The sequence below is a fragment of the Gallus gallus genome, chromosome 11 (genome assembly GCF_016699485.2).
Source record: "Gallus gallus isolate bGalGal1 chromosome 11, bGalGal1.mat.broiler.GRCg7b, whole genome shotgun sequence".
Classification (NCBI taxonomy): Eukaryota; Metazoa; Chordata; class Aves; order Galliformes; family Phasianidae; genus Gallus; species Gallus gallus.
The window spans coordinates 15065209-15090662 of record NC_052542.1 but is presented as its reverse complement, the minus strand read 5'-3'; the positions used below and the strand labels follow the sequence as shown (position 1 = coordinate 15090662).

General features: G+C 40.2%; 1 protein-coding gene across 1 annotated transcript in view; it reads left to right on the top strand.

Moving 5' to 3' along the window:
* Positions 1-25454, top strand: part of PKD1L2 (polycystin 1 like 2) — a 32998-nt gene that overhangs the window by 5155 nt on the left and 2389 nt on the right. The window contains exons 6-42 of the mRNA XM_040707162.1: positions 9-238; positions 898-1302; positions 1983-2081; positions 2673-2722; positions 2926-3043; positions 3649-3856; positions 4579-4699; positions 4955-5096; positions 5570-5770; positions 5989-6134; positions 6979-7173; positions 7938-8141; positions 9403-9585; positions 10514-10638; positions 11193-11229; positions 11310-11603; positions 12702-12836; positions 13482-13707; positions 14092-14285; positions 14693-14923; positions 15122-15223; positions 15421-15599; positions 16104-16250; positions 16753-16952; positions 17098-17324; positions 17927-18143; positions 18801-19029; positions 19797-20025; positions 20448-20544; positions 20877-21017; positions 21402-21587; positions 22208-22535; positions 22929-23062; positions 23395-23522; positions 23831-23991; positions 24387-24597; positions 25344-25445. Coding sequence (XP_040563096.1) covers positions 9-238; positions 898-1302; positions 1983-2081; positions 2673-2722; positions 2926-3043; positions 3649-3856; positions 4579-4699; positions 4955-5096; positions 5570-5770; positions 5989-6134; positions 6979-7173; positions 7938-8141; positions 9403-9585; positions 10514-10638; positions 11193-11229; positions 11310-11603; positions 12702-12836; positions 13482-13707; positions 14092-14285; positions 14693-14923; positions 15122-15223; positions 15421-15599; positions 16104-16250; positions 16753-16952; positions 17098-17324; positions 17927-18143; positions 18801-19029; positions 19797-20025; positions 20448-20544; positions 20877-21017; positions 21402-21587; positions 22208-22535; positions 22929-23062; positions 23395-23522; positions 23831-23991; positions 24387-24597; positions 25344-25445 — 6562 coding nt within the window. The remainder of the gene's footprint in view (positions 1-8; positions 239-897; positions 1303-1982; positions 2082-2672; positions 2723-2925; positions 3044-3648; positions 3857-4578; positions 4700-4954; positions 5097-5569; positions 5771-5988; positions 6135-6978; positions 7174-7937; positions 8142-9402; positions 9586-10513; positions 10639-11192; positions 11230-11309; positions 11604-12701; positions 12837-13481; positions 13708-14091; positions 14286-14692; positions 14924-15121; positions 15224-15420; positions 15600-16103; positions 16251-16752; positions 16953-17097; positions 17325-17926; positions 18144-18800; positions 19030-19796; positions 20026-20447; positions 20545-20876; positions 21018-21401; positions 21588-22207; positions 22536-22928; positions 23063-23394; positions 23523-23830; positions 23992-24386; positions 24598-25343; positions 25446-25454) is intronic.

The window sequence follows — 25454 nt, the reverse complement described above, 5'->3', positions numbered from 1 at the left end:
TGTTCTAGACTGCTCAGCAATGTCACACACAGATACACATCTCCTGGGGAGTTTGCTGTTTTTGTGGAATGCAGCACCAGCGAATGGCATGTGACAGCGCAGAAGCAGGTGATGGTTCAGGACAAGATGGATGAACTAAGCATCACTGGGTGCTACAGCCACCATGAATCTGGGAACAGCTCTCAGTGCCGAACGCTGTATGGAGAGTTATTATGGATTCAAGCTGAACTCAATGGAGGTAAGGGTAATTAGTCTGTGTGGTTTAAATAGCAAATACTATCCTACCCATGGAACATTAGTAGGATTTTCATTACAGAAAACAACTCTTCTTTTTTCCCTCTAATTGTTGCCTTTCTGCAACTGAACACTCCCAGGTCCATTGGAGGGGTTCTTTCCCAGAGGGATTACACCACTTTGAACATAAACATAAATCCTTTTTCCCTCTCCACAAATCTGACAAAGCATGACTGCAGCTTTAGTCACATGAATCTACATGGAGCCAGTAGTAATGGTTCTGCATTTGAAGTTAGGAATCCACAGAAATGCCTCTCTAGCTGAGGGTAAGAGGATTTCACACTAAGCAGGTCATATTTGCTACTGTATATTTTGTTCTCGCTCCAGGCTCCTGGAATCTGCACGTTTAAAAAGTTAAATTCAATAGCATACATTTGAGTTCTCTTGACTGCCTTAACGCTCACAGAAGAAAACGTGACAGACTTCCATGGGGAGCCTAGATGGGCACGAAAACACTTGGAAGTGACTTTATTCAAAATAACTGCATTGCTGCAGTATTTTTTATGACTCTAGAAATACTTAAATGCTGTATGAAATAGCTAGAATGGGATTGCCTATGATGCAAGCTGTTCTTTTTTTGAATTTCTGAACTATCTTTTACAGGTAGTGGAGTGACCTACATTGTATTAGCAAATAACATGACGCTCATTGAGTCCAGTGCAAAGGAAGGAATTGCCCCTCACAACCTGACACTTGACAGTGCCGCTCAAGAGCTGCTAGGCCCTGGGATGCATCAGCTGGAAATCCGAGTGTCCAGCAACACAACTGCATCAGAGATCTCGGAGAGCATTGCTGTTCACTTAATTGAGCCAGTGTCTGGTCTTTGGGCTGTATTAGCTTCTCACACTCTGCAGCTGGGGGAGAATTTGGAGATAAATGTCTCCATGTCTCACGGTGCCCCAGCTAAGATGAGGTTTGAAGTGGTTGGACTGAACGAAACTCACTCTCACCAGGAAGACTGTCCTCAAGGGGAACCTCAAACATACATCATTCCCATGCACTCTGAAGGTACAGCATGCTGACTTCTGTGTTTCTAAGATGCTCACAACTGTCTGCGGGAGTTCATTTATACAGCCACATCACCTTGGAGTACAGCAACTTATAGCTGAATTTGGTAACTTTAACTGCTTAAATTTAACTTAATGAACCCCATTTCACACTATTGTGATAGAAGTCCTGAGGAGTTCTCAGCACAGATGACAAGGAAAAGGGGAGCTCCATCTTCATCTGCACATCAGTCTCTAGCACATTGTTTGTGTTGGACTTAGGAATCAGCTTTTTAGCATTTTTTCTTTCCACTATTAAGCAATCAAAGCCTTTAAAGTATGGGACTATCGAGATTGTCTTTAAGAGATAATTCAGTGGCAGAAGACAAAAAAATTGTCTCCTTTAATGAATTATTCAAATCGCATGCAAAAGCTGGCACACCAGAAGCTAATTATGATTTCGTTTTATGTTTTGTGATTTTCAACATTAGAAGCTTTCTTGGGCCTCCCTAAAACCATTTGAACATCCCATCCCCTCAGGTAGAAAATCTCAAACAAGACAGCTGTTCTCCTAAGTGGAAAACTCAGCAAACAAACAAAATTAACCAAGAGAAAATAATAGAATTTTCTTTATGAATTTTATATCATGAACGTGATGGTCTGGTCCATTGACATACTAGTTTGGACATTTGTCTTTTCTAGGTACTTTCCTAGTGAAAGTGATGGCCATGAATGCTTTCTCAAATGTGAGTCTGGATATTGGGTTCATTAATGTGCTGGCAAACAGTTCTCATAAAGAAGGTAATTGCATTAATCTGACAGTGCTGGTTTTGACCACATCTTTTTGCAATCAGAGCACTTCATGGAGTGTTTATGGTTTGCATCTAGTAATTTCTTCCTTTCCAGCAACAGTGCTGAAATTTTTGAGGAGGCTTCTTCCTGATGACAGCAGATTCCCAGGCTTTGAAGTGCTCATTAATTAGCATCACTCTCTATGTATTATACATTGCACATTTGCTGTTTGTCCTCAAGTTTAATTAGTGAAGTATATGTCCTGGGATATAGTTCTGAAGTTAGGAAATATCTGCATCACAGCAAATCACATACATTGCTGTCAGTAAACGCTTCTAGATGGCAAGTGCTTGCATTTACAAAAGCAGAATATACCACGAATAAAGGGACTTTAGAATCAATCCCACTGAAACCTTTCCGGTGCTTTCCCTCATATTTCTCTGTATATCACTTAAATTTCATAACCTCACGTATATTTGATTACACCATTATGACTGAAGAATAACAATGATCTTACTTACAGTATGTGACTTTCTAGTTAGAGTTTCACCTACTGAAACTAAATTACTTACCATAGTTATTATTTTTTGTATTGAATAGATCCTGCTAAGGAAAAAGACACCTCTAAAACGAATACCCAAATGACCAAAGTAAGTATTATTTAAAGATCTTTCTTTCAAATTGAAATGCATTACATAAGAGTTTGGGAATATTTAGCCACACGTTGCTCCTCTGTGCCATCTGTTGCAGTGATCTGGTGTCTAAATGTTCAGACCTTTTTCATTTATTTATGAAATAACATGTGTATTTATACATGCCACTGTCCTAACTGGTATATTTACTTATTTTTTAGGGTCACCAAAGAAAAAACAAAATACATATTAAACCGAGTCGCCACGTAGATCCTTTCACAACTATTACTCTTGGCTGGCCAGATAACAATGATAATTCCAGTTTTCTCTGGTCCTGTGGTATGTGAATTTCCTGGAGTTTTTCCACCTATTTGTACTTCATTAGTGACAAACTCACTGTCAGGCTAGAACAAGTTGTGATACTCTGACTGACGGTTTAGTCTCTGCCTGGCTTTAAAAGTTTGCCACTCACTGTGTATGAAGAATGCCCCTCTGCCTTATTCTGGTTTTAACACCCAACTAAACATGGTATATAATACTGCATGGTACACAGTTCTGTTTTTTTCCCAAAGATAGATCTGAGCTGTCAATTTGTCAAGATCTACCCATCCTAAGCCTTTACTCTCATAGCCAAGAGCTAATTCCAAGTGACTTACACAGTTAGGTATTCGGAAGGTATGTGTCCCAATAGAACAGCAATAGTTAGCATCAAACATGATGCAGAAATATTTATAGCTGAAAACTGGATTTAGAACACCTGTGTGTTCCTTGATCTCATATATTATTTCAAAGAAATCAGTCTGAACTCTGGTTACCCCCTCTATAAACTGGGTTAAGGAAAACTGTGGCTCTATAAAGCTCTTTGAAACCTGTACCAGGCAAGACCTTTATAAGTGACATAGGATGTTATAACTATTCAAGCTATAAAAGAAATGTTCATGCAGGAGCTTGCTGGCCTGAATGGGATGAATGTGTGCAGCACCAGATAATCCTTACCAGCCAACAAGAGGTGCAAATCCCACCTTCCTGCCTTCCTCCTCCAAAGTCAGCAGTGACTGTGAGGGTCACAGTGCGAAGCCATGGGAATGAAGAGAGGCAGGACGAACAATGTCTCTATGTGACTGCAAAACAAGATCTACAGCTAGAAATCAGGTTTGTTCTCAAAGCACTAGCGTTCATTACTTAATATCACTACACAAACCTAGCGCAGGACCACATGTATCATTATTAATTACAATTATGATAATTTATTGATTGATGTAAATTTATTTATTACCATCAAAGGAATTAAAGACAATGGGCCTAGCTGTGTTTTTGCAGTCTGCATTTCTGAACATAATCCCTTTATAAACTGAATAATATTCTTCCCAAAACCACTTAGGCATTTTAACCCCCGCTACCTTTTATCAGCTTTGGAGATTTCCATATGCAAACTTAAATGAAATAATGGGAATAAAAGTAAAAAATAGGTCTGAAATTCCTACTGAACACCCAGAGACACAATAACACTTTCAAAAATCTGGTCTTTGGGAATCTGGGGCCTCATTGAAGATCAGTGGCATTTCAATGATTTGTTAATATAATCCATTCAGGATGTTAAATAGAGGTAGGATTTACTTGAGAGCTTGAATGAGTATTTGAACATAAAGAGCGTGTGGATTCTGCACTTCAGTCAGTGTTGAAAATAAAGATGAAGGTTTCTAAAACTCTTCCTGGAAAATGAAATATTTCACTATTTGTGAGTCACAGCTCACTTGTATGTATATCATGGGGATTCTGCAGATGTTCATTAAACAAGGTTAAAACAACTGACATTGAGGACTGTGGCTTCTCATCCAGTTACTACTGGTAGCTACTGTCTTACTTCCCTACAGGTGTGAGGCCAACTGCAAGCCAGTGAATGCTAGTGAGGAAGTTGTTTTGAGTGTCTCTGGACAGAAGGACTCCCAGGACATGTACTATAACTGGTACTTAGATAACACATTCCAAAACAAGGTAAGAGCAATGCATTTGTCAGAAATACTACCAATAAGCACCTACTATGAGGAAAAGGCACACAGTCTCAGTGTGGTGTTTTGTCACAGGGGAGCTTTGGAAATAGCAGGGAAGACCAAGGCATGGGGGTGTTGTGTTTGGGAGTGGTTGTAATAGAGAGCATCAAATTGCCACCCCACTTCTGCAGCCCAGCTGCAACAGAATCACAGCAAAGAGCCTCTGCTGTCATGTTTTCTTTTCTGTCTGGTTTTCTAGTCTGCACCCCTCCCTCCAGCCTGCAGCCTGACTGGTTTCCGTCAGAACTCTTTGAATTTGCTTCAAAGCAACACATCCACGTTGATAATGAACAGCTCCTTCTTGCAGATGCATGGAGAAGCTTTTCAGATTAAAGTAACAGGTAGGGGCAAGCACGGTTTGTTAGACTGCTTTGAGATAGTCTCTGCCACCATGACATCATAGAGATGTTACGTACATACAACCTTGCTGACAAGCAATTCTACAGGTTTAGAGCTGTTACTTTACATATGGGTTCCTTAAAATAATTAAGTTTGTTCTGGGCTGTTGCACAGCAGGACAAATTCAGTTCTCTTGCTCCAAGCTGTTAATAATTTTGTTAAGGCTCATCTGAAAATATCATTATGTTGAATACTTGATCAAACAAATGCAATTTTGGTTTACGATGAAAAAACTATCATGCTTGTAATAGTTTTTCTCTTGTTATGGCTGATTCAGATTTCACTTCTGATTAGGCCCACCATTAGGTTTGTGGTGCCTGAACAAACCACATCATTGCCACAGTAGGTAAGATGTCTGCAGATCAGTGCTGCCACAGCATGATTACTGCTGATGTTCTGCTCCCTCCACTCCCAGCACTGACTCAGCGTGGTTATGGGGAACAAACCTACCTTGTCAGCACTGTGCCTCCGCCCCAGGTCCCCAGCTGTGCCGTGTCTCCCAAGCAGGGATCTGTGCTCACCACTTTCACAGTCTCCTGCAGCACTCCATGCTCAGTGGATTCGTGCCAATCGAGTCATAGCACACAGCTCAACTACTGCTTCTATCTGAACTCAAGTAAGTCCTGAGGTGAACTGTTTGACTAAGTGCTTCTTTACATTTCTGGCAAGCACCGTTACTGCTGCTAGTAAGAGCAAAGGCACAGCCTGCTTCTGCTCTTCGTCTACATATAAGCCAGTCAGGTCTGCACAATGCAAACCCAGAAAGCCCAGTTCTTAAATAGCAGAAGGTGTCTGTTTGATGTCTGCTAGGTAACAACATCTTTCCTATTCCAGATTCTCTCCTGCACTGTGGCCCAGACCCTGAACTCTTCCCAGTTTATCTTCCACTTGGAGAAGAGGAAGATAATTTCATTTTGCACGTGACAATTACTGTTAGCAACAGTTTTGGTGATACAGTTCATACCAATGCTTCGGTGAAGGTACACAGAAGAAATACTTTTTTTCAAGGTGTTCCAAGTTGATGCTAACCCATAAATCTCTTTTGGAACTTCTTCCTGTTTTGTACTTACTCTATGTCTGTGACCATACAATAATTGCAATTTCCCTGTCTAATAGAGACTATGCTCAGTGGACTCAAAGTAGTCAAGAGACACTTCCACTGTTCTTTTCCTAGGACAGAATTTTAAGAGATGATCTATTTGGACATTGGGTAGCAAAAGCTGTATTTAGAGAGTCTGGAGTTATTCTCCAGCAGGCCCCAGAAAACTCCTGCTTCTGCCTGCCCAGCAGATTCCTATCAGGCTGCTAGAAGTCCATGCATTTCCCTGTGCTTCACACTCAGTGAAGTTGCTTTTCACAGCAAATTTTTCTTGGCAATCCATGGACTGGGGCTTAGAAAACTCTGGGTTGAATTAGGCTCTGTCTCTTCTGCACAAATTTGTCAGCCACGTGGGTGAGATCAGACATCTTAAAATGACAGAAATTTGTCACAGATGGAGATGGAACTGGGGTGTTTTCCTACATTTGGACATTTCTAAAGTTGTCTCATTGTATTTTGGAAAGCAAACAACATTCTACAGGGTTGTAACAACAGCATGAATCTGTTCCAGCTGTACAAGTCCATGATTCAGCACTTAGTCAAAAGATCCAAGAGGACAGCAGAGCTGTCTGGAGAATTTAACTCAAAATAAAACACAGAAACAAACTGGTAATGTAGTTTTCTGTCCCACTCTAGCTAGGCTGCCAATAACATGATTGCAGAAACTGTTCAAAGACAGCTATAATTGTTAGCAATGTTAAGAGCATATCTGATTTCCTCATCAGGTTATACAAGCAGATACAATTGATGGGAACCTGACCCTACAGACCATTGTATCTGAGAAGGCAAACACCATCCTAAGAGATGGGAACAACAGCATGAGTCTTTTCCAGCTGTTTAAGTCAGTGACTTCAGTCCTTAATCATGAGACCCAAGAGGAAAACTCTAACATATCTTTACAGACAGACACACGGAAAGAGGTGAGCCAGACACTTGTTTTCTTTCTGTACAGTGCGATATAATGGACTCTTCGTATTCTTTGGCAGCTCTTAAGTAACAAAAAGCTCATATGTCACCTCCTCAAATCAATGGAGGTTTCAGGTTTCTGGTATCCATCTCAGTGTTTGGCACGGGTTTCAGCTATTATTCATTACTTGCCCAAGCAAAAAATTTGTTTTATCATCCATCAGTAAAGGAACACGTTCTCAATTCTTACTGCAATCACTTAAACTAATTTGGATGGTCTTTTTAAGCTTACAGTTAATTTGATTTTGAAAAAAAAAATTAAGTGTTAATAAAATTGCCTTTCCTGCAGGACAAATATCCTCTAAAATTTTCCCCCAGAGTACTAGATAGCAAGTAATTTTAATTTATTCCTTTCAGCTACAAGCTTATGTTTCAGTTATAAGCTTATATTTATTACTGTGCTCTGCATGCTCAGGTGAAAAGACCCGGAGAAATGCAACATATCCTTCAGTTGTGATTTGTTATTTGAACATGGCTCTGCTTTCTCAGGAAGCGGCATTTACATGGTAATTCACACGCATTAGCAGAAAATCTGAGAAGTAACTCTGCTCGCTTCTGATGTATGTTAAGTGTAAAAATTATCTCTGTTGGAAGCAAACACAAAGCTCATATGGTTACACAGCTACTAAGGCAAGTGGCACCTTGTCAGCAGACCTAACATCAGTTCACATGATCCTTGAGGAGTTTTATTCTACCACATATTTCACAGCAAGCCTAGCTGTCAATATACAGCACTATTTGCACAGTCTTAATTAGCATCTTATTCTTTCACCTAATTACCCCTTTCCATCCCAAGCTCCGAGGGCTAATGCTGACAACTCTCTCTGCTGTCAATGTAACATCAGTACAAACTGCTCTTAAGATGTCAGAAGTACTGAAAGATATCACTTACAGGACTGAAGAGCTGTCTGTCTCAGCACAGGTAAGGAGCAATTCATCCTCTGCCTCCTTACACTAGCAGTACAGACTCTTTTGAACCCTTCTAACCTTGGAAGAATGTCAGTGCCTTACAGTTATCTGTTCTTTGCTCATTTCTTTTTTTAACTGTACCAGCATGTATGTCTTGACCAGAAGGGAATACATTTTGCTGTTTTGAGTAAGCAAATCTGGAACCACAAACATTGACTCAGCAGCCACTGCAATCCAGGCTATCACTGGCCAGCCAGTTACATTCTCTGATACATCTTTAAGATGGAAACCTTAACTTTCAGTGAGCAAGCAGTGATGCAATAACATGGCAGCACACCCAGAGGAACCAAGCACAAAGGTTCAGATTGGCCTTGTGAAAGTGTTTCTTGAAAGTTGAATGCAATATGACATTAGCAGGTAATTCCATTTGTGTGTAAGGAGTAAAGAGTAAGCACGTGGGAGGGCAGAACAAACTGTCACTGGTGAAATGTCACAAATAAACTGGCAATGAGAAGAGTTGTCCTGATTCCTGGTAAGTCGTACAGCTGTAGCCAGACAATGGCTTGCAAGCATTTCAGCAGTATGTGGTTAACATCAGCAAGACAAGAATATAGCTCAGATTCAACACGCACTGTACAGTGAGGCTGCTATGCATTTGCAAACTGTGGGAATGGACATGTACAAGCTTGCAATGAATTTGCTTGGCTCTCTCACCCTAGGCTATTATGCTGGCCAGAGCTTTCACAATCACAAAGCAATCATTAGTTGTGTTTGGGCACAAAATACAAACTGTAAGACTCATTCTCCTTTGGCATTTAGCACAGCACAAGGCCAAAGGTATTAGTTGCTGGTAATCCAACAGGCTATATGGAAATTAAGATTGAAATGCACATGCATTTGACTATGGTTATCATTTTGGACTCACCACTCTGAAGTATAACCTGATTTACTACATTACTGTACATCTAAACTGTACCCTGGCCCAATGTTTGAAAGATAAGTCTCCTTCAGATATTATTTATGGGTTGAATCTGTGGAAGCAGGCTGCACTTTTCAGGTCTTACACATTAGTACATCATCTAGTAGTATACCATCTGTATTAGTGTTTGAGGTTGAGCACAGCACAAGTAATTACAGTAAAACAGCTTTAGCTGCAAATAGTCCCTTGGGATTACTTATGTTGCAATACTCAGTAAAAGACTCAATGGCACAATGTGTTGCTTGTGTCATTGGTAGTAACAAAACAGAGACTTTTCCCCTTATTTCCCATGCAGGTGGAAGCTAGCAATACACTGAAAGATGTCAGCGCTTCCTTGCTCACTGTAAACACAGAGGACAGCAGAGATGATCAGAAACTAACGGATGCAGCCAGCTACCTATTTAATGCAGTGAGCAATGTCCTTCAAGCCTCCATCCAAAACAGAGCCATGAACACTACAGTGCCTGAGGCAGAACAGGTAATTTTGATTCAGTCCAGTTTGTAGAGGACTGTGGTTTAACATCTACTTGCTTTAGAAGATTTTAAAGAGTTTTACTGCCTCACATTTTTAAATTGGCATCAGGTGGAGCACAGGACAGTGCACTGAGAAGACAGGATCAATGTTAAGGCCTCTAGGGGATGACAAGTAGATGGATTGCAATAAACCTTTTTTCCAGATTTGATTCTATCCCCTCCTTTTGCCCCTCAGTTTAAGGAGGACTCAGGTATTCAGTATTCATGACTTGTTTCATTACTTCAGAGCCGAAATCTGCTCAGGTTTCTGCTTACATTTTTTCAGAAAGCCCACTCTGATTTTCTATTCAGAATTAAGCAATGTGTTTATTTTGTCCTAGGCCTTCCTATTTATATGTGAATTGTCACAGTTCCCTTTGTGTAATTCCTGGACTGAATACACTTCAGCTGTCAGCCCAGCAAAGGAGTAGGGCATGATATAAGTCTAACCTGAGAGAAAAGGTTATGAACTGTTCAGACTCCCCCAGGACAACACAACAGTTACACAAGCAATAGGTAATTAGATCTTGCTTTTCAAACACTAAAATGTGCAGTGAAAGTTAACATACACAAATACATAAATGTCTTGCATGAAATTGATGTCATGTTTGTAATCTTTCAAATTTCAGTGCATAGAAGCTGTAAATATTAGAATTCCATTTACTGTAAGACATTTATGTGCAGTATGTTATGTTTTCATGAGTATTACAGAGCTTGAGTTGCTGATAAGAATAACTTTCTCCAAGATTAACAAGAACATCACTGAGTTTGCAAGCTTTATAAGACACAGTGAAAACAGTATTTCATAATAAAAGGAATTAAGGGCAAATAATGAGCAATTTACTGATTCTGAGCAGCTCTGTTAGACGTTCCCTCCTCTAATCCTCGTCCAGAGTTCGGTGTCCCACCAGCTCCTGAATACAGTTGAAAATCTGCAGAGTGCACTTCTCTTTGGGAAGGAACCAGATGATGAACCCATGGTTCTTACCACTCATTCTGCCACAATGTATATAAACAGGTAACAGTAACAAATGTCTGTCTGTCTGTCTGTCTTCCCCAACCACCCCCCCAAGCTCCTGATAGGCGCCCAAACTTTCCTCAAATATTCATTGCATTATCCTTGAAACCACCCAACCACTCAGATTAATATTGCAGGATAATGACAACGTCAACAGCATGATGAAGTTGCTAATTAATTGTAAGAACAGCTTGGACCCCAATTAGCTTCAGTAATATCATCTTAAAAATTCTCATGCTGCACCTTCTTTGACCAAAGGAGAATTTACTTGCCTTCTGCTTGCCTTTAAAAGGTAAGTTCTTTTTATTTTTCAAGTTGCCAAGCTGCCAATAATGACATGACATACAAAACTGTAACTAGGTTGACAAGAGCAAATATAATCATAAGGAGCCTGATGAGCATTCTCCATCCCCAACAGTCATCCTCATATTGTTCCCTGAGAGCCTGGTTTTCATCCACATTTAACTGTATGTAGAAATCAAGAACATGTTCACACAAAGACCAGGTGCACCTTTTGCTTAAGTACACCTAATTGGGTACAACTTCACATGCAGATCTGCCAATTCCATCCCTTTTCCTGATGACTGCATGGTAGTGTTATATGAAGTACTACATCACAGGCAATGTACTAAGGTAGTTACTGGCAGAGTCAGAAATAATTTTCCAGGTAGGTGATACTCAAAAGTGACAGAACTTTTTCTCTATGTTTGAAGTTCATACTATTGACTGTTCATATGGTTGTTTGTTTGTTTCCTGTGTTTTGTTTGTTTTGTTTTGTTTTGTTTTGTTTGTTTTTCTCTTTTTTTCTGTTTCATTTGTGTCCAACTGGCCTGGATAGATTACAAACAGAAAATATGGATGGTACATCCATTAATATCTCCAGTTCCAGCTCTGCCAGCTTTACTCTCCCAACTGCTTCTTCTCTTGGCATTTCAGGAGTTGATGACGAAACAGTGGATATAAGGGCAAGTAAACAGCTTTTATCTGACTCAGTCTGATCTACAACTTACATTATTTGTCAAGCAATTTTAGAGTCCTTTCTCCTTTTACAAGGAGTATGCAAGCACACAAGTCATCCCTCCAGTCATTTTTGGTCAAAGAAGCTTTCACTTATCTTAATTGCATGAAGTTGGCTGAGCAAGCTTAAATTCTCCATCCCCTCAGCTCCTCACATATGCTCTTGCTTTCTACTTGCATGGTTAGAGATGGTGATGGAATCAATACTACAAACTTATTTGCTGTTTGTTTACATCTGATGCTCTGAGGGCACATAACAGCTCAGAGTCCTTATCAACATTCAAACAAATAGGCAGCAGACCTCTTTCATGCCAGCTAGAAGCAAATGACTCTGAGGCACTCAGATCCTGCAGGAGACAGAAGGTCTGCAAATGCCCTGATTATAGAACAACTGTGATCTGAGTTAGAAGATTTTGGTTTTAACCCTCAGAGCAACGGATTGCATATTATTGTGATGTTTTTATAAGAAATTTTCAAGGGGTTCTCAGATTAATTTCACACTCTCAGGAAACTCCTACAATATCTGTAAAACTTTTTAGTTTTTTTTATTGTGTCTATTCCAGTTCTGCCAAAAAATGACCAGAACCTCCTTATAACAATGGCAATACATCCACCTGAGTATTAGGAGAGGCTTCTGAATCCTCTCATTGAAATAAGGAATCTGACACACAATTCCATGCATTGCTGTCATAGTAAAAACAGATTTTTTGTTTCCAATTCCAAGAGGAGTGACACAGGTTTGATGGAGTTTCTTTCAAAAAGGCTTGTGCAATTGCATTTTGATATCTGATATCTGAAAGACGAAACAGTTCCAATGAATGGAACCTCACATTGTTGTATACATACCATATTTCAGAATCAAAATCACCTTCCAGGTTTCTTTGGCCTACTACAGAAATTAGGCATGTATTTAAAGCTGGACCCAGGCTTATTTTGAGCACTGTTTGAGTCTGAGGTCAACAAATTTATTTGGTCTATTCACCAATTTTTAAGATAATGAAATATTAACAATAACTCAGAGATGATTATTAATGTCTTGCTAACAGATGGTGAGCTTTGCCATGAATCCCTTTTTCTCCAGTGACACCAGTTTTGACATCAGTGGAACAGTGGGAGGTCTAAGTCTTACTGGTCTGGATGGCTTGATCATACCAGTCAGCAATCTCAAAGAAAACATTGAGGTAAACTCACTATTTTCTACCCCTCTTCCCTCTTCTGTTTACAAGCTGTCACATGTATTACTGTCTTCTTTGACTACAAATGGTGGTACTGCATTCATTTCAACGTATAATGGGTGTCTGCATTTGTGATGGAGGTATTTCTGTGATATGAAGAAGAAAATGACAAATATTTCTTAGAAAAGAGATGATATTCATTTAAATGGTTGTGACAATGATACTAGCTGGGGAAAACCATTCCAGATTACAGTGATCTTGAAACACAATGTAAAGTCTGATTCGATACCCAACAACTGCATGCTCATATTACTTCTGTTTGGGATTCCTAGCCCATTTATAAACTGACATCTAGACAGTTCATTTATGTACTTCATGTGGCCTCTATTTCAGTAATAATCTCAACTTTCAGTTAAAAAATGCACTGAAGATCACAGATTTTGTGATGAATCTATACAGGATGGGAAAGGACTTTTCAGAAGTTAGCTGACAGTATCAAGAAAATAATTTCAAGGAAAACATTTTTGACAGTCATACTTATGTTATAGAAAAGATTATCTAGTGTGTGGCTGTACCTATAGATACTTACAGTGCTTATAGATAAGTAAGATGCTCTTCTGTATTTGTATTTGTCTTTCTCTTTAAAACCAGATAATATTACCAAGGCATTCTGCACCCCAGGAAGATAGGATTCAGTTGAACCTGGGCAATTTTAGCATTTTCCAAGTCAACATCACCTCAGAAAACACATCAATAGTGATTCAGCTGGAATGTGAACACGACATTCCACTAATACTCTACTTAGGGTATGGTTATCGCCCAAATGAAACTAACTATGACATGAAAAGTCATCTGTTCTATAAGAAAACTACTGGAGGTAAGACAGCCTGTTAGCGATGAGTTAACTTTTGCATTCTGGGTTTATGTAGCCAAAACACTTAGCTGTATACATGCTCACTACTGGGAAGTTAAGGGCATTCGGTATGGATATCATGGAGTGCTCACTGACAAATTTACAGGGTCATTATGACCACAAATTTGCAGAATGAGCCTGACATCTAATTGGAAAGAGACTTCTCAAAGGAGTTTCAATTTATCGTGCTTCAGGAGCAAAGAGTGGGATGCTTGGAACAATGAGTTGCTAAGGATTATTTGGTACCTGTTTCTTTTATTTTGTTCAGTTTATTTATTATATGCAATAAAGCTCTATTCAAAATACACATTTCCACATATACATTGAAAATAAATATTTTTGTTCGAGGTGAAACAAATACTTGGGTTCTTAGTCCTGAAGAACTCATTTTTGGAGAGGGAACTTACTATTTCATGGTTTCACAAGACATGGGAATGGATTCCACAGTCTATGACGGGCTAGCTATAGCTGTCACTTGCTTTGCATCCCGCTGTGTATTTTGGGATGAGCAGCAGGGGAACTGGAACAGCTATGGATGTCAGGTAAGTAGAGAGAAATAAAGAAATTTTTATATTATATATGCCAAAGGCAGCCCTTGTGATCCCCATTGAATTCATACCACAAAATAACGTAATTCTCAAATGTTTTAGTAAAATCAAGACATGAAATTTAGTCCACTATGACTAAACTTCAAATTGCATTCCCATTACACTTCCTGGGATACACTCCTACATAAAGAGAACCTGAACTGTTCAGACAAGTTTGTATCATATTGTAAATGTCCTTTTCTGGCTGGAAATTGGAATTAATATTCCCAATAGCAATTTGTTCCTGTAAAGCAGCTCTCCATACTAACTCACCATTCTCAGCACTGCTTTTTCATTTGCTTAGTAAGTTATCCAATAGTTTGAAGGAAAATGTTCTATCCATAGTTTCTTCTGGTTTTCAGGTAGGACCAAAAACAAATTCTAGAAGCACACAGTGTCTCTGCAACCATCTGACCTTCTTTGGGAGCTCCTTCTTTGTCATACCCAATGCTGTTGATGTTAGCAGAACTGCACAGCTATTTGGTACATTTGTGGACAACCCTGTGGTGGTGACCACAGTAGGATGTATCTTTCTGATATATGTGCTTGTAGTTATTTGGGCCCGAAGGAAAGACATCCAGGATGATGCCAAAGTAAGTCTTTCATTAATAAAGACTGAAAGTATTTAAGCCAATTCCCTTTCTGACTGTTCTGTTTTAACAGAAGTCTTCAGCTAACCCTACTCCCTTCCATTCGCACTGCTGATAAGATGATACATTCCTGCCCACAGCTCTAAGGTATCTATACTCACAGAGCTGCTAACACACTGTTTGTGTTGTGTCACCCTGCAGGCAAAAATCACAGTGCTGGAAGACAATGACCCCTTTGCTCAGTATCGTTATCTTGTGACAGTTTTCACAGGACATCGCCGTGGGGCAGCCACAACCTCCAAGGTATCAGCTGTACTGTGCAGTAAAAGAGCTTTGCACTCATTTAGAGAACTGGAGCAACAAAGGAGCACCCAAGGCTATTAAACAGCGCAGCTCAAATGCAACCTCTAAGCTAGAAAGTGGGCAGAGTATGCCAGAGGAATAATCTCATATAGGATTCTGAGATGAGCGATCCTTCATTTTGCTATCTTACTCTGCAGGTGACGCTCACTCTCTATGGACTAGAAGGAGAAAGTGAGCCACATCATCTAACTGATCCTGACACACCAGTGTTTGAACGTGGAGGAGTGGATGTTTTCCTACTCTGTACCCTCTTTCCTCTAGGGGAACTGCAGAGTATTCGACTATGGCATGATAATTCAGGGGACAATCCATCCTGGTACGTGTATACAAGGAAATAATAAAGATTCAAAAATATGTTTTATAATGACAACTGTTTTTCTTTCCTAGCCCTTGAAATTATTCTTTCTAGAGTTCTAGAAAGTAAGGGTTAGTTTCGCCTTTATTTTTTTTCCCCAGATGAATAGATCATATCATAATCTAAACTGCAGGACAAGGAATACTTCCCATATCCAGTTTATATCCATACTACAAGTTGATTCTGACTTAGTGCAAGACTTTCATCAAACATACTATAGAAAATATTACATGAAATGAAGGCACAGGGATCAGATGGGAGCTGCAACATGCTCTGGATCAGGTCACCAACCTAAGTACTCAGAAGAACATTATTTAAGGGCACTCTGATGTGTGTACTGTGCCTCACAGTTCAGACACAGCCAAAGAAGTCAGAGGCCAGAATCTGTCCTCCATAGTTCTGTTGAGTCCTGAATTTCATACCACCCAGTTTCACATGACTGTGCCCTGTATGTTTTCCCACCAGGTATGTGAATCGAGTATTGGTACATGACCTTGCGTGGGACCAGAAATGGTACTTCCTCTGTAACTCCTGGCTAGCAGTTGATATTGGAGAATGCGTCCTAGATAAAGTGTTCCCAGTAGCTACAGAGCAAGACATGAAGCAGTTCAGGTAACTTCTGTTTTATGCCTTTTTGCCCCTAATAACAATCAGTCTAGAGAAGTATGCAAAAATCAACTCTCTAGACAAAAAGAAAACAGTGAGGTGTTTCCATTGCTCTGAAAGGGCTCTGAATGAGGAGAAGAAGGAGGATGGTTAACAAAGCCTGACTGTTACCCTAACAGTTATGTCAGACTGGGAATACTAGTGTTAAAGAATACTTTGATGAGACATATGGAAAGCCAAGCATCTTGTCTTCAGTGTAATTTCCCTAAAAGTGTATGTAGAAGCTGTTCATGATTATGTTCACCACTCTGGTGTGGCCAGAAGGAAACGACATAAGAAGCTATGATCGTTCTATGTAAATCAAGCCATGATATTTGACTTTTTTTTTTTTACAGTTAATATGTCTTCTGACAGTGCCTATCACGAACAGGCCAGGACCCTGAAATACGGCTTTATTCTTTCCTCTCCTTGCTAAGCATTCATTTGATTTCCCCCTCTTCCTTCCCAGCAACCTGTTTTTCATGAAGACCTCCAAGGGATTCCAGGATGGGCACATCTGGTACTCAGTTTTCAGCCGCTCCCCACGAAGCTCCTTCACACGAGCTCAGCGCGTGTCATGCTGCTTCTCACTGCTGCTCTGCACCATGCTGACCAGCATCATGTTTTGGGGAGTGCCAAAGGACCCAGCTGAGCAGAAAATGGATTTGGGTAACAATCGTTATCGTTGCTTGGGCAGGAAAATTGAGAGACAGCAAAATCTAGAAGTGGGACAGTTGGACAAATGGGCTTTTTCATAAGAGACTGATGGTTCCTGAGGTTATTTTTATTCCTTTCCCCTGTTTGATCTTGACAGGTAAGATTGAGTTCACATGGCAGGAAGTGATGATTGGCTTTGAAAGCTCCCTCCTCATGTTCCCCATCAACCTGCTCATTGTGCAGATTTTCAGGAACACACGACCCCGGCCAGCCATGCAGGGCACAGAGAAGAAGCCTGGAAAGAATGGCCGAGTGTCCCCAGGCCTACCTCCCCCCCCACAGGTCACCCCAGCCATCTCGCTCACTCCAGAGGCTGTGATAAAGGTAAGCGCTTATGGCTGCTTCCCAGTGGGTCCTGCACTGCCCTCTGCTGCCACGCACTACTAGATGCCTCCAGTTTAACAGCAGAAATCTTCCCTGTCAGAAGACTTTCAAATTGTCTGACATGATGAGCCAAATGTGCTTTGGTGCAAAACACTCGGTTACCCACCTTTACGGTCATGGGATGAACAAAGGGTTACCCACTTTCACAGTATATTCCACATGTAGGGAATCCTCAACTTCAGCAAGATCAGCCCATGTACATTTAAGTCCCTTGCACAGTGATTAAAATCACTGTGTTCTCTGGGATAAAAGCAAACATCAAGCAAGACAGTGAAGAGAAAAGGTATCATAGACCCTGTCTTCCCCAGCTTAGGCCCAGACAGGTAAGCTACATTATTGAATCTTGAAAACTGAATTGCTGAACTCATTGAAATCCAGCTGTCATATCCTGCTGTCATAACCAGCCCTATAGGATGTGCTATACTTACCCATTCCGGGGGTTTTAGCAATAGATGCAGCTCCCAGCCAGCGGCACCTCCTGACCACATCGGCTGAAGTCACTGCAGCCCAAGTCACTGTCATATTGCTGCTATCTTTTCTAGGACATAAGAAGAATTGCTAACTCACTCTTCAAAGCCTTAAAAGCTCCATCACTGACCTCAGTATCAGATCTTGGAAAATCAACTAACATCAACACGCTTTTGGCATTGGTTGAAGACATCATTTGCCAGCAGAATAGAGCTGGACAAGAGTTTTATGATGAAAGCAAAAAGAAGGATGACCCTGTGACTGTCACACTAGGTCCTATGGATATACAAGGTAAATAGCTTAATGTGACATGCCTACTGAAACCTTAGTAGTGGAATTGATGGTGACACTGGATGGGATGACCCGAACTTTTATGTTCTGACTCCAAAGCAATTACAGAATCACAGAATAGTTGAGGTTGGAAGGGATCCTCCAGCAGAGTCAGCTGGAGCAGGTTGCCTAAGACCGCATCCAGTTGAATGTTGAGTATCTCCATGGATGGAAACTCCATAGCTTCTCCGAGCAACCCCTCCATGGTGTCCAATCACTCTTGCAATAGAAACGTTGTTCTTGCATTCAGATGGAATTTCCTGATTTTAATTTGTGCCCATTGCCTTCTCCTTTCACTATGCACCATCTGCCACCCAACTAAGTAAAAACACTGAAATCTCTATTTCTTTTGCTGCAGAATGAAATGTTAGCTAAGAGCCTTATCAGTATCTAATTATTAACTATCTATTATCAAGACCCACAAATAGCAGTTTTTTGTCTATTTTCTTCTTGGCTTTGTGCTGTTCCTTTTACTCCAAACTTAGGCATTGATTCGGTTTCAATTAAATAATGATATATGAGCGAATAATCCCACTGGTTTCATGAAAACCTACTTCTTTCGTCTTTTCCATGAATATTCCAAGATGCAGAGTTCAAAGGTAAATTCTTTACCTGCAGAAAAAACAAGAAGCCCAACTCCTGAAAAGGGAATGTGTGAGCGACTAAAGCACAGTGATTACAACCATTGCTTGTACATGCAACTTCAGCGTGTAGAAATGGAGCTTGAATTACTGGGGCCCCATAAATTTCAGATGCCTCAGAGTTATGCTCAAGCAGTTCGGCAGGTTCAGCACATGAAGAACCTCCTGCAGAACCAGATTTGCTCGTCTGCGTCCATCAGTGAGAGGTAACCTAATTCTCATCTCATTTTTGGTGTAAGTAAATTCAGGTCATGAATTCAAAAGCGGTGAGTTGAAAATAATTACTACTTAATATGTTGTAGATAATCATTATAATAGCTGTAGAAACATGCCTTACTATTATTCTATTGTAGGAGCAACAAAGAAATTTCAATGCAGTGAACTACACACAAAAGCAGTAATGACAGATCCTCACTCTCTGTCATTTTTGCTTCCAAAACTGAATGTTACAGTGCAGTACCACATGGCCATAAAGTGCTGAAGATAATCATTGAGCTCCAAAGTCTCCCTAGTCTCTAATAACACATGGAGAAAATAAAATGAATAAGCAGACAAAAGATATTTCTGGGAAACCTAATAATTAAGTAGAAAGAATTGAAAACAATACCACTAATTATCTCTCTGACCTTTATGGTGATCATGAGACGTATCCAGCAGCTAAAAGGCATTTGTGGTTATGGTTTTTTTTTTGGTCAACATTTCTACAGGAGGTTCAATAATGCATGAACTGAGAAGCAAGTAAGACCATCACATTTCTTTTTACTTTTGCTGGTGTTTGCACACTTTCTCATATCTTTGCTTGCTGTACTTTTTGCCAACCATATATTCTGTGTAGTTACATTAGCTAAAAGAAGAAATTAGCTAAAAGAATTTAAATCATAAAATGTTGCCTATAGTCACAGAACCCGAAGAATGTGATTTTGGTTTCTATTCCAGTGCTCAATGATTTTTTCTCTTCTGCTTGATTCTGAAGGTGGTCCCTTACTCCAAGCTTCTCTGGTGATGGAAAGAAAAGTTCTTCAAAAGGGCTGCCCTGGTGGTTTGTGTTCATTGCTTGGTTCCTTGTTGCAGCCACCAGTGGTGTATCTGGGTTCTTTACCATGCTCTATGGGCTGCATTATGGTAAGGAGAACTCAATCAAATGGCTGATCTCCATGGCCATCTCCTTCTTTGAAAGTCTTTTCATCACACAGCCCTTAAAGGTGAGATCCTCAGAAATGGAACCACTGGCCAATATGAGCTCATTCTGCTATCATTACAGGAAAATAATACCTTTTAAAGAACCACAGGATTTAACATGTAAAATTGAAGTTGTTGCCCTTAAAGCAAAAGTTAACATGTACTACAGAGTTCTGTTGTCATTTGTTGGCGTTAAGTACATTAGTTTCATCCCTCATTTTGTCAGAGTTTAATAGTTGACGAGGTGACCAAAGAAGATATGTTATACAACAAAAGCAGTTGAAATAGGGTTTGGGCACTGTTTTTCAGCTTCAACTGCACAACTTCCACAAAGAAAAAGGACAGTTGTTCTTCTGCAGTAGCTGTATCCAAAGTGGTGCATGTCAAACCCTGATCTTCTGTATATTAAATGGGCACGTAGTGAGTCAACAGCCAATTCTTGCAGGTGCTGGGATTTGCTGCTTTTTTTGCTCTGGTTCTGAAGAAGGTGGAACATGAGGATGAAGAAAACACTGCCATTGATGGGCCTTTACCTGCACCAGGTAACTGTCCATAAAGTGAGAAATTACTAAAAAAAGTAAAATGTTCTTTAAGATTTTTGGATGCTTTATGCACCAATACGTGATTCATAGTGAGGACTTCACTGGTTACCATTGTACACCTGAATGGGCAGAGAAAGACACCTGTACCTAAACCTCACATGCTGCTCAGGACCTCAATCATTCCCCAGTGCTACCTTACCATACTGCTTCTTTAAGTGACACCATCTGCCTTCTACAGGAAAGCATTAAGTAGAAATATTTCCTTACAGTGGCCAAAGTGAAAAGCAGGATACAAATGATCTATTGACTGATTCTACTGCTCTCACCCACAGGCAACTCAAATCCCCTCTTTGGAGCCCGACGGGACAGCAGAAGCAATATTTACCGGCCACCTCCTGCAGCTGATGTCGAGAAAATGAAAATCAGCTGCATGAAGGAGCAGAAGGCATTTGCCCTAATCAGAGAAATCCTGGGTATTACTCATATGCAGTTTATCTTGTTTTATGCAGCAGTATTCATCACTACTTTTACATCAGTGAAAACATTAAACACAAAATTAAGCTACTCATTCTGTTTAGAGCTGCCATTACTGCTAATGTTCAGTCAGCCTCTATGCTTATTTTCTCAATCACTTCTCAGATTCCTACTTGTATTTCAAATGTGATATGCTTAATCTGCAGCACTTTGACGTAAGTTGTGTAAATTCATTAGCACTAGTCAGTCAGATTCTTGTAAAGCATCTCCTTAACCTAATAAGTGATGACAGTAGTAATCATTCACACAATCTATTTTGAACAGCAGCGCTAATTCTGGGATCACATGCACTGACTCTTCTTGTGTTGTTGGTTTTTTTTCAGCCTATCTGGGGTTTTTATGGATGCTATTATTGGTTGCCTATGGGCAGAGAGATCCCAATTCCTACTACTTAAACAAGCACATTGAAAGCAGTTTTACAGAAGGATTCCATGATGTCTACAGTTATGAGGATTTTTTCACATGGGCAAAAACTACCTTAGTCAAAAATCTTTATGGATCATACAAAGGTGCAGAGACTGTTTTGATATCATCTTGATTCACTTCATCTTGCCAGATTCTGAAACATTATCTTTTATACCTATCTCCAACTTGTACATGCATATTTGACTGGAGGAAGATACTATGAGTGTGTAAGACTAATGTGAATTTTCATAACCTGAATACTAGTGGATAACAAAAGCCTCACATCCTGACCACAAGTTCCACCTGGCCTGACATTTTCGTTATCTTTAATACAATCCTCAAGTTTTGCACTGAGTTTTTTAATTTCTCACATTTTACATTACCCATTCCAGGTACACATCTCAGTTTTCAATTTCCATCACTAAGGAAAAAAGCAGAATGGCAGATAGATGGCACTATAAAGCTTTCCATCAGGAGAGCTCTGCACTCTGTCTTAGGTCAGTGTGAAGGATAATTATACAACATCTCTATCTGGCCATACCTATTAACAAATATGAGCCATGTTCAAGCTCACATTTTAGAGTACCTATGAGCATACAATGACATGGTTGATGCTTGGGCATGGCACTAACCAGCTGTTGTCAAGTGTGAACACCGCACATGGCTACTCTGCTCCAGGCAGGTTGCTTTTCTCATAGTTCTGTCATTTCCATTTCCCATTTAGGGTTCATTACAGATGGGAACTCCAAGCTGGTGGGCAGTGCTCGAATTCGCCAAGTGAGAGTGAAAGGAGACAGCTGCCCTATTTCGCCCATACTCCAGCGTGTGATTCAGGAATGCCATGCTCCATACTCCTTACAGACAGAAGACACATCAGACTATGGAGAACACTGGAACACTTCGGTCTTTGATATCTCCTCTGACTTGAGCTCAGCCTGGCATTATCAGAGCCAGTCCAAATTGAGAGGGCAGCCCGTCTGGGGCAAACTGGCCATCTATGGGGGAGGGGGATATGTGATTCACCTGGGAACTGATCCTCAGAATGCCTCCAGGTAAAGCTCGCATCCTGGTAAAATATTAGTGAATGTACTGTAGTGACAACGGTGCCCTTTTCTCTGCTCTATTTAGGATTCATCTTGGATTGCATTCTGAATTTTGCTACTGTGGATTATGCTGAATATTGTAGATATTATTGCGATGACTTCAGTGTCCTTTATATTCTTATAATCTTTCTCCATGTTAGGTAACAACCAGATCAAAAATTATAACCTGCTTTTCCTAATTGCATGCATGGATTCCATATTTACATAGCTGCAGAAATACATAATGCCAAAATAATGGTAAACATCTTACCTCGGGTGTGCTCCTTCTCTATGAAACGATGCACTTCTGTCTTCCATGTGATACTGTATGAGTTATCTCACTGGCTATACATTTTTTGGCAGAATTCTCCAGTACCTTTTCAACAATGTTTGGCTAGACACCTTCACAAGAGCAGTGTTTGTTGAATTTACAGTCTACAACGCCAATGTGAACCTGTTCTGCATTGTAAGCCTGATGTTTGAAACCAACGCTTTAGGTGAGAACCTATGCCCGTATCAAACCACAACATTAGCATCTGTAGTCTAATCCAAACTCAGTCTTGCTGGGATTAATATCACACTGCCACACAGAAAGGCATTAGCATCCCAAAAGCTGCTGGCTGTCCAAAATTACTATGTGAAGAAACTTTCAAAGGACGCTTACAGGGCCACTCTTGCAGTCAGGCTTAAATCTCAGTATGATAACTGGATTCAGACTGACACTGATGTGAGTGTGTGTATGGAGGACTTATCAATGAACTAAATTGTTTGAACGAAAACAGAAGGATGTAGCTATTACAGCACTGAGTTGAACACTGTTCTTTTCCAGGGGCCTTCTTCACAAGTGCAGAGCTGCAGAGTGTCCGGCTCTACCCATACACCAACACTCTTCACATTTTCGTTGTTGCTGCAGAAGTCATTTATTTCCTCTTTATTGTGTACTACATGATGGTACAGGTGAGATACACTGGAAAATCCTGCTGACAGCATTACCTTTTGTCTTTCATTTCATTTGTGGAAGCTTTAGGACAGTACTTGATTTCAGTAGCGCTGCCGCTGACTTGCACCAGTGGAAGACTGAATCAGATTGTGTATCTTCATTAAATAATAGGAAGGCGACATTTTGTTTGGTAGGCATGTCAAAGATGATGAGAAATGATGATGTGCAGAAGTCTGCTTTATTGTGGAGGACAGAGCCCTAATCTTGAGAAGTTTACTGTATGATACAGTGTTGGACTGAAAAAGCAAGGCTCCTGTTTCCACAGGGAAAACTGATGAAGGCTCTGAAATGGAGATACTTCCACAGCAAGTGGAATCTCCTGGAGATGGCCATTATACTGATTAGCTGGAGTGCCCTGTCAGTGTTTGTGAAGAGGACAATCCTTGGGAGCCGGGACATCAGCTACTACCAGGAACGCAAGGAGCAGTAAGTAACAAGCCCAGGAAGTACTAACTGAGCTCCTAGTTGCCTGGCTGCTACAGGACATCCAAGATAGTAAATTATCTGCTTTATTCTTTACCATCAAGAAACATAGGGTACAGGACAGCAATACTTAACACACAATGGAAAATAATAGCATCTGCTAGAAAATGGTCACACAAGAGCAAGCTCATAGAATCAGAGGATAATTTAGGGAAACAAAACACAGCCGTGTGCAGCTGAGCTCTTTGTGTGCGCACAGCAGGGAGCAGAGATGTTCAAGCAAAAACTCAAGTTAGCTCTCCACTGAAAACAAGTTCAGAGTGACCGGCTTTTCCAGAATTATGCATTCCCAGGCTTCTGTGTGATGGTCTAATACATCTTTTCTTTGTTTCTAACAGCTCCGTAAGCTTTAATGAAACAGCAAGAGCTGATGCAGTTCTTGGCTACCTGATTGCTTTCCTCGTGCTTCTCTCCACAGTGAAACTGTGGCATCTATTGAGGCTCAACCCTAAGTTAAACATGATCACCTCCACTCTAAGGAGAGCATGGGGTGATATCTCTGGATTCATCACTGTTATTGCAATCATGTTCCTCGCCTACTCCATTGCTGTGAGTATGACTGTGGTTTCTCTTGTCTTCAGACTGCATTGAGGTACTGCCAGGTTAAATGAATTGTTTCCAAATGGGGAAAGCAATGTGTCTTTGAAAGGTAAAACTGAATAAAGCTGCCTGTCTAAACCTTAGGGTAGAAGACTGGGTTCTAATTCTTCCATATATGTGAAGGCAGCTAAAATATCCACTTGCTTCCTTCTTTGCAAACTGAAATTCTGAAATTCAGTACAAAAATCAAAGATGGAGGCAACAACAACAACAACAACAAAAGATTTTCTGAGTGTAACAGGTGTTAAGTACAGAGCAAAGTACAGGAAAAGTCATTTTTGGGGTAAAGCTCCAACTGGGAAGAGTGCATGAAGTATGATTTTCTGTGTGTCTTCTTTTTAGGTGGGAAATTATTTTTATGCCTATTATAGTAAAACTCATGATGCAAATAAATTGTTATTTTCATTCTAACGAGATTAAAGAATTATTGGTCTTTTTTAAAGCTTTTTTCCAACATAAATAATTCTATGATTCTTAAATCCAGGATAAAATGTCTTACAGCTCATGCACACCTCTGTAGACAAAGCAAACAAACAAACAGACAAAAAAACCAACGAAATCCAATAGAGCAAAAAGACAGAAAAGCTTCATGGCTGATGACAGACTGGAAGAGCTTTCTCTGAATTATCAGTCATCAGCTGATTTGCGGCAAGGACTCTGATTATGATGCAAGATACACCTTCTTTCCTTTGCAGACAAACTTGATATTTGGCTGGAAGCTCTGCTCTTACAAAACTCTCTCTGATTCAGCAGAGACCATGGTCAGTCTTCAGCTGGGAATCTTCAACTATGAGGAGGTACTCCCT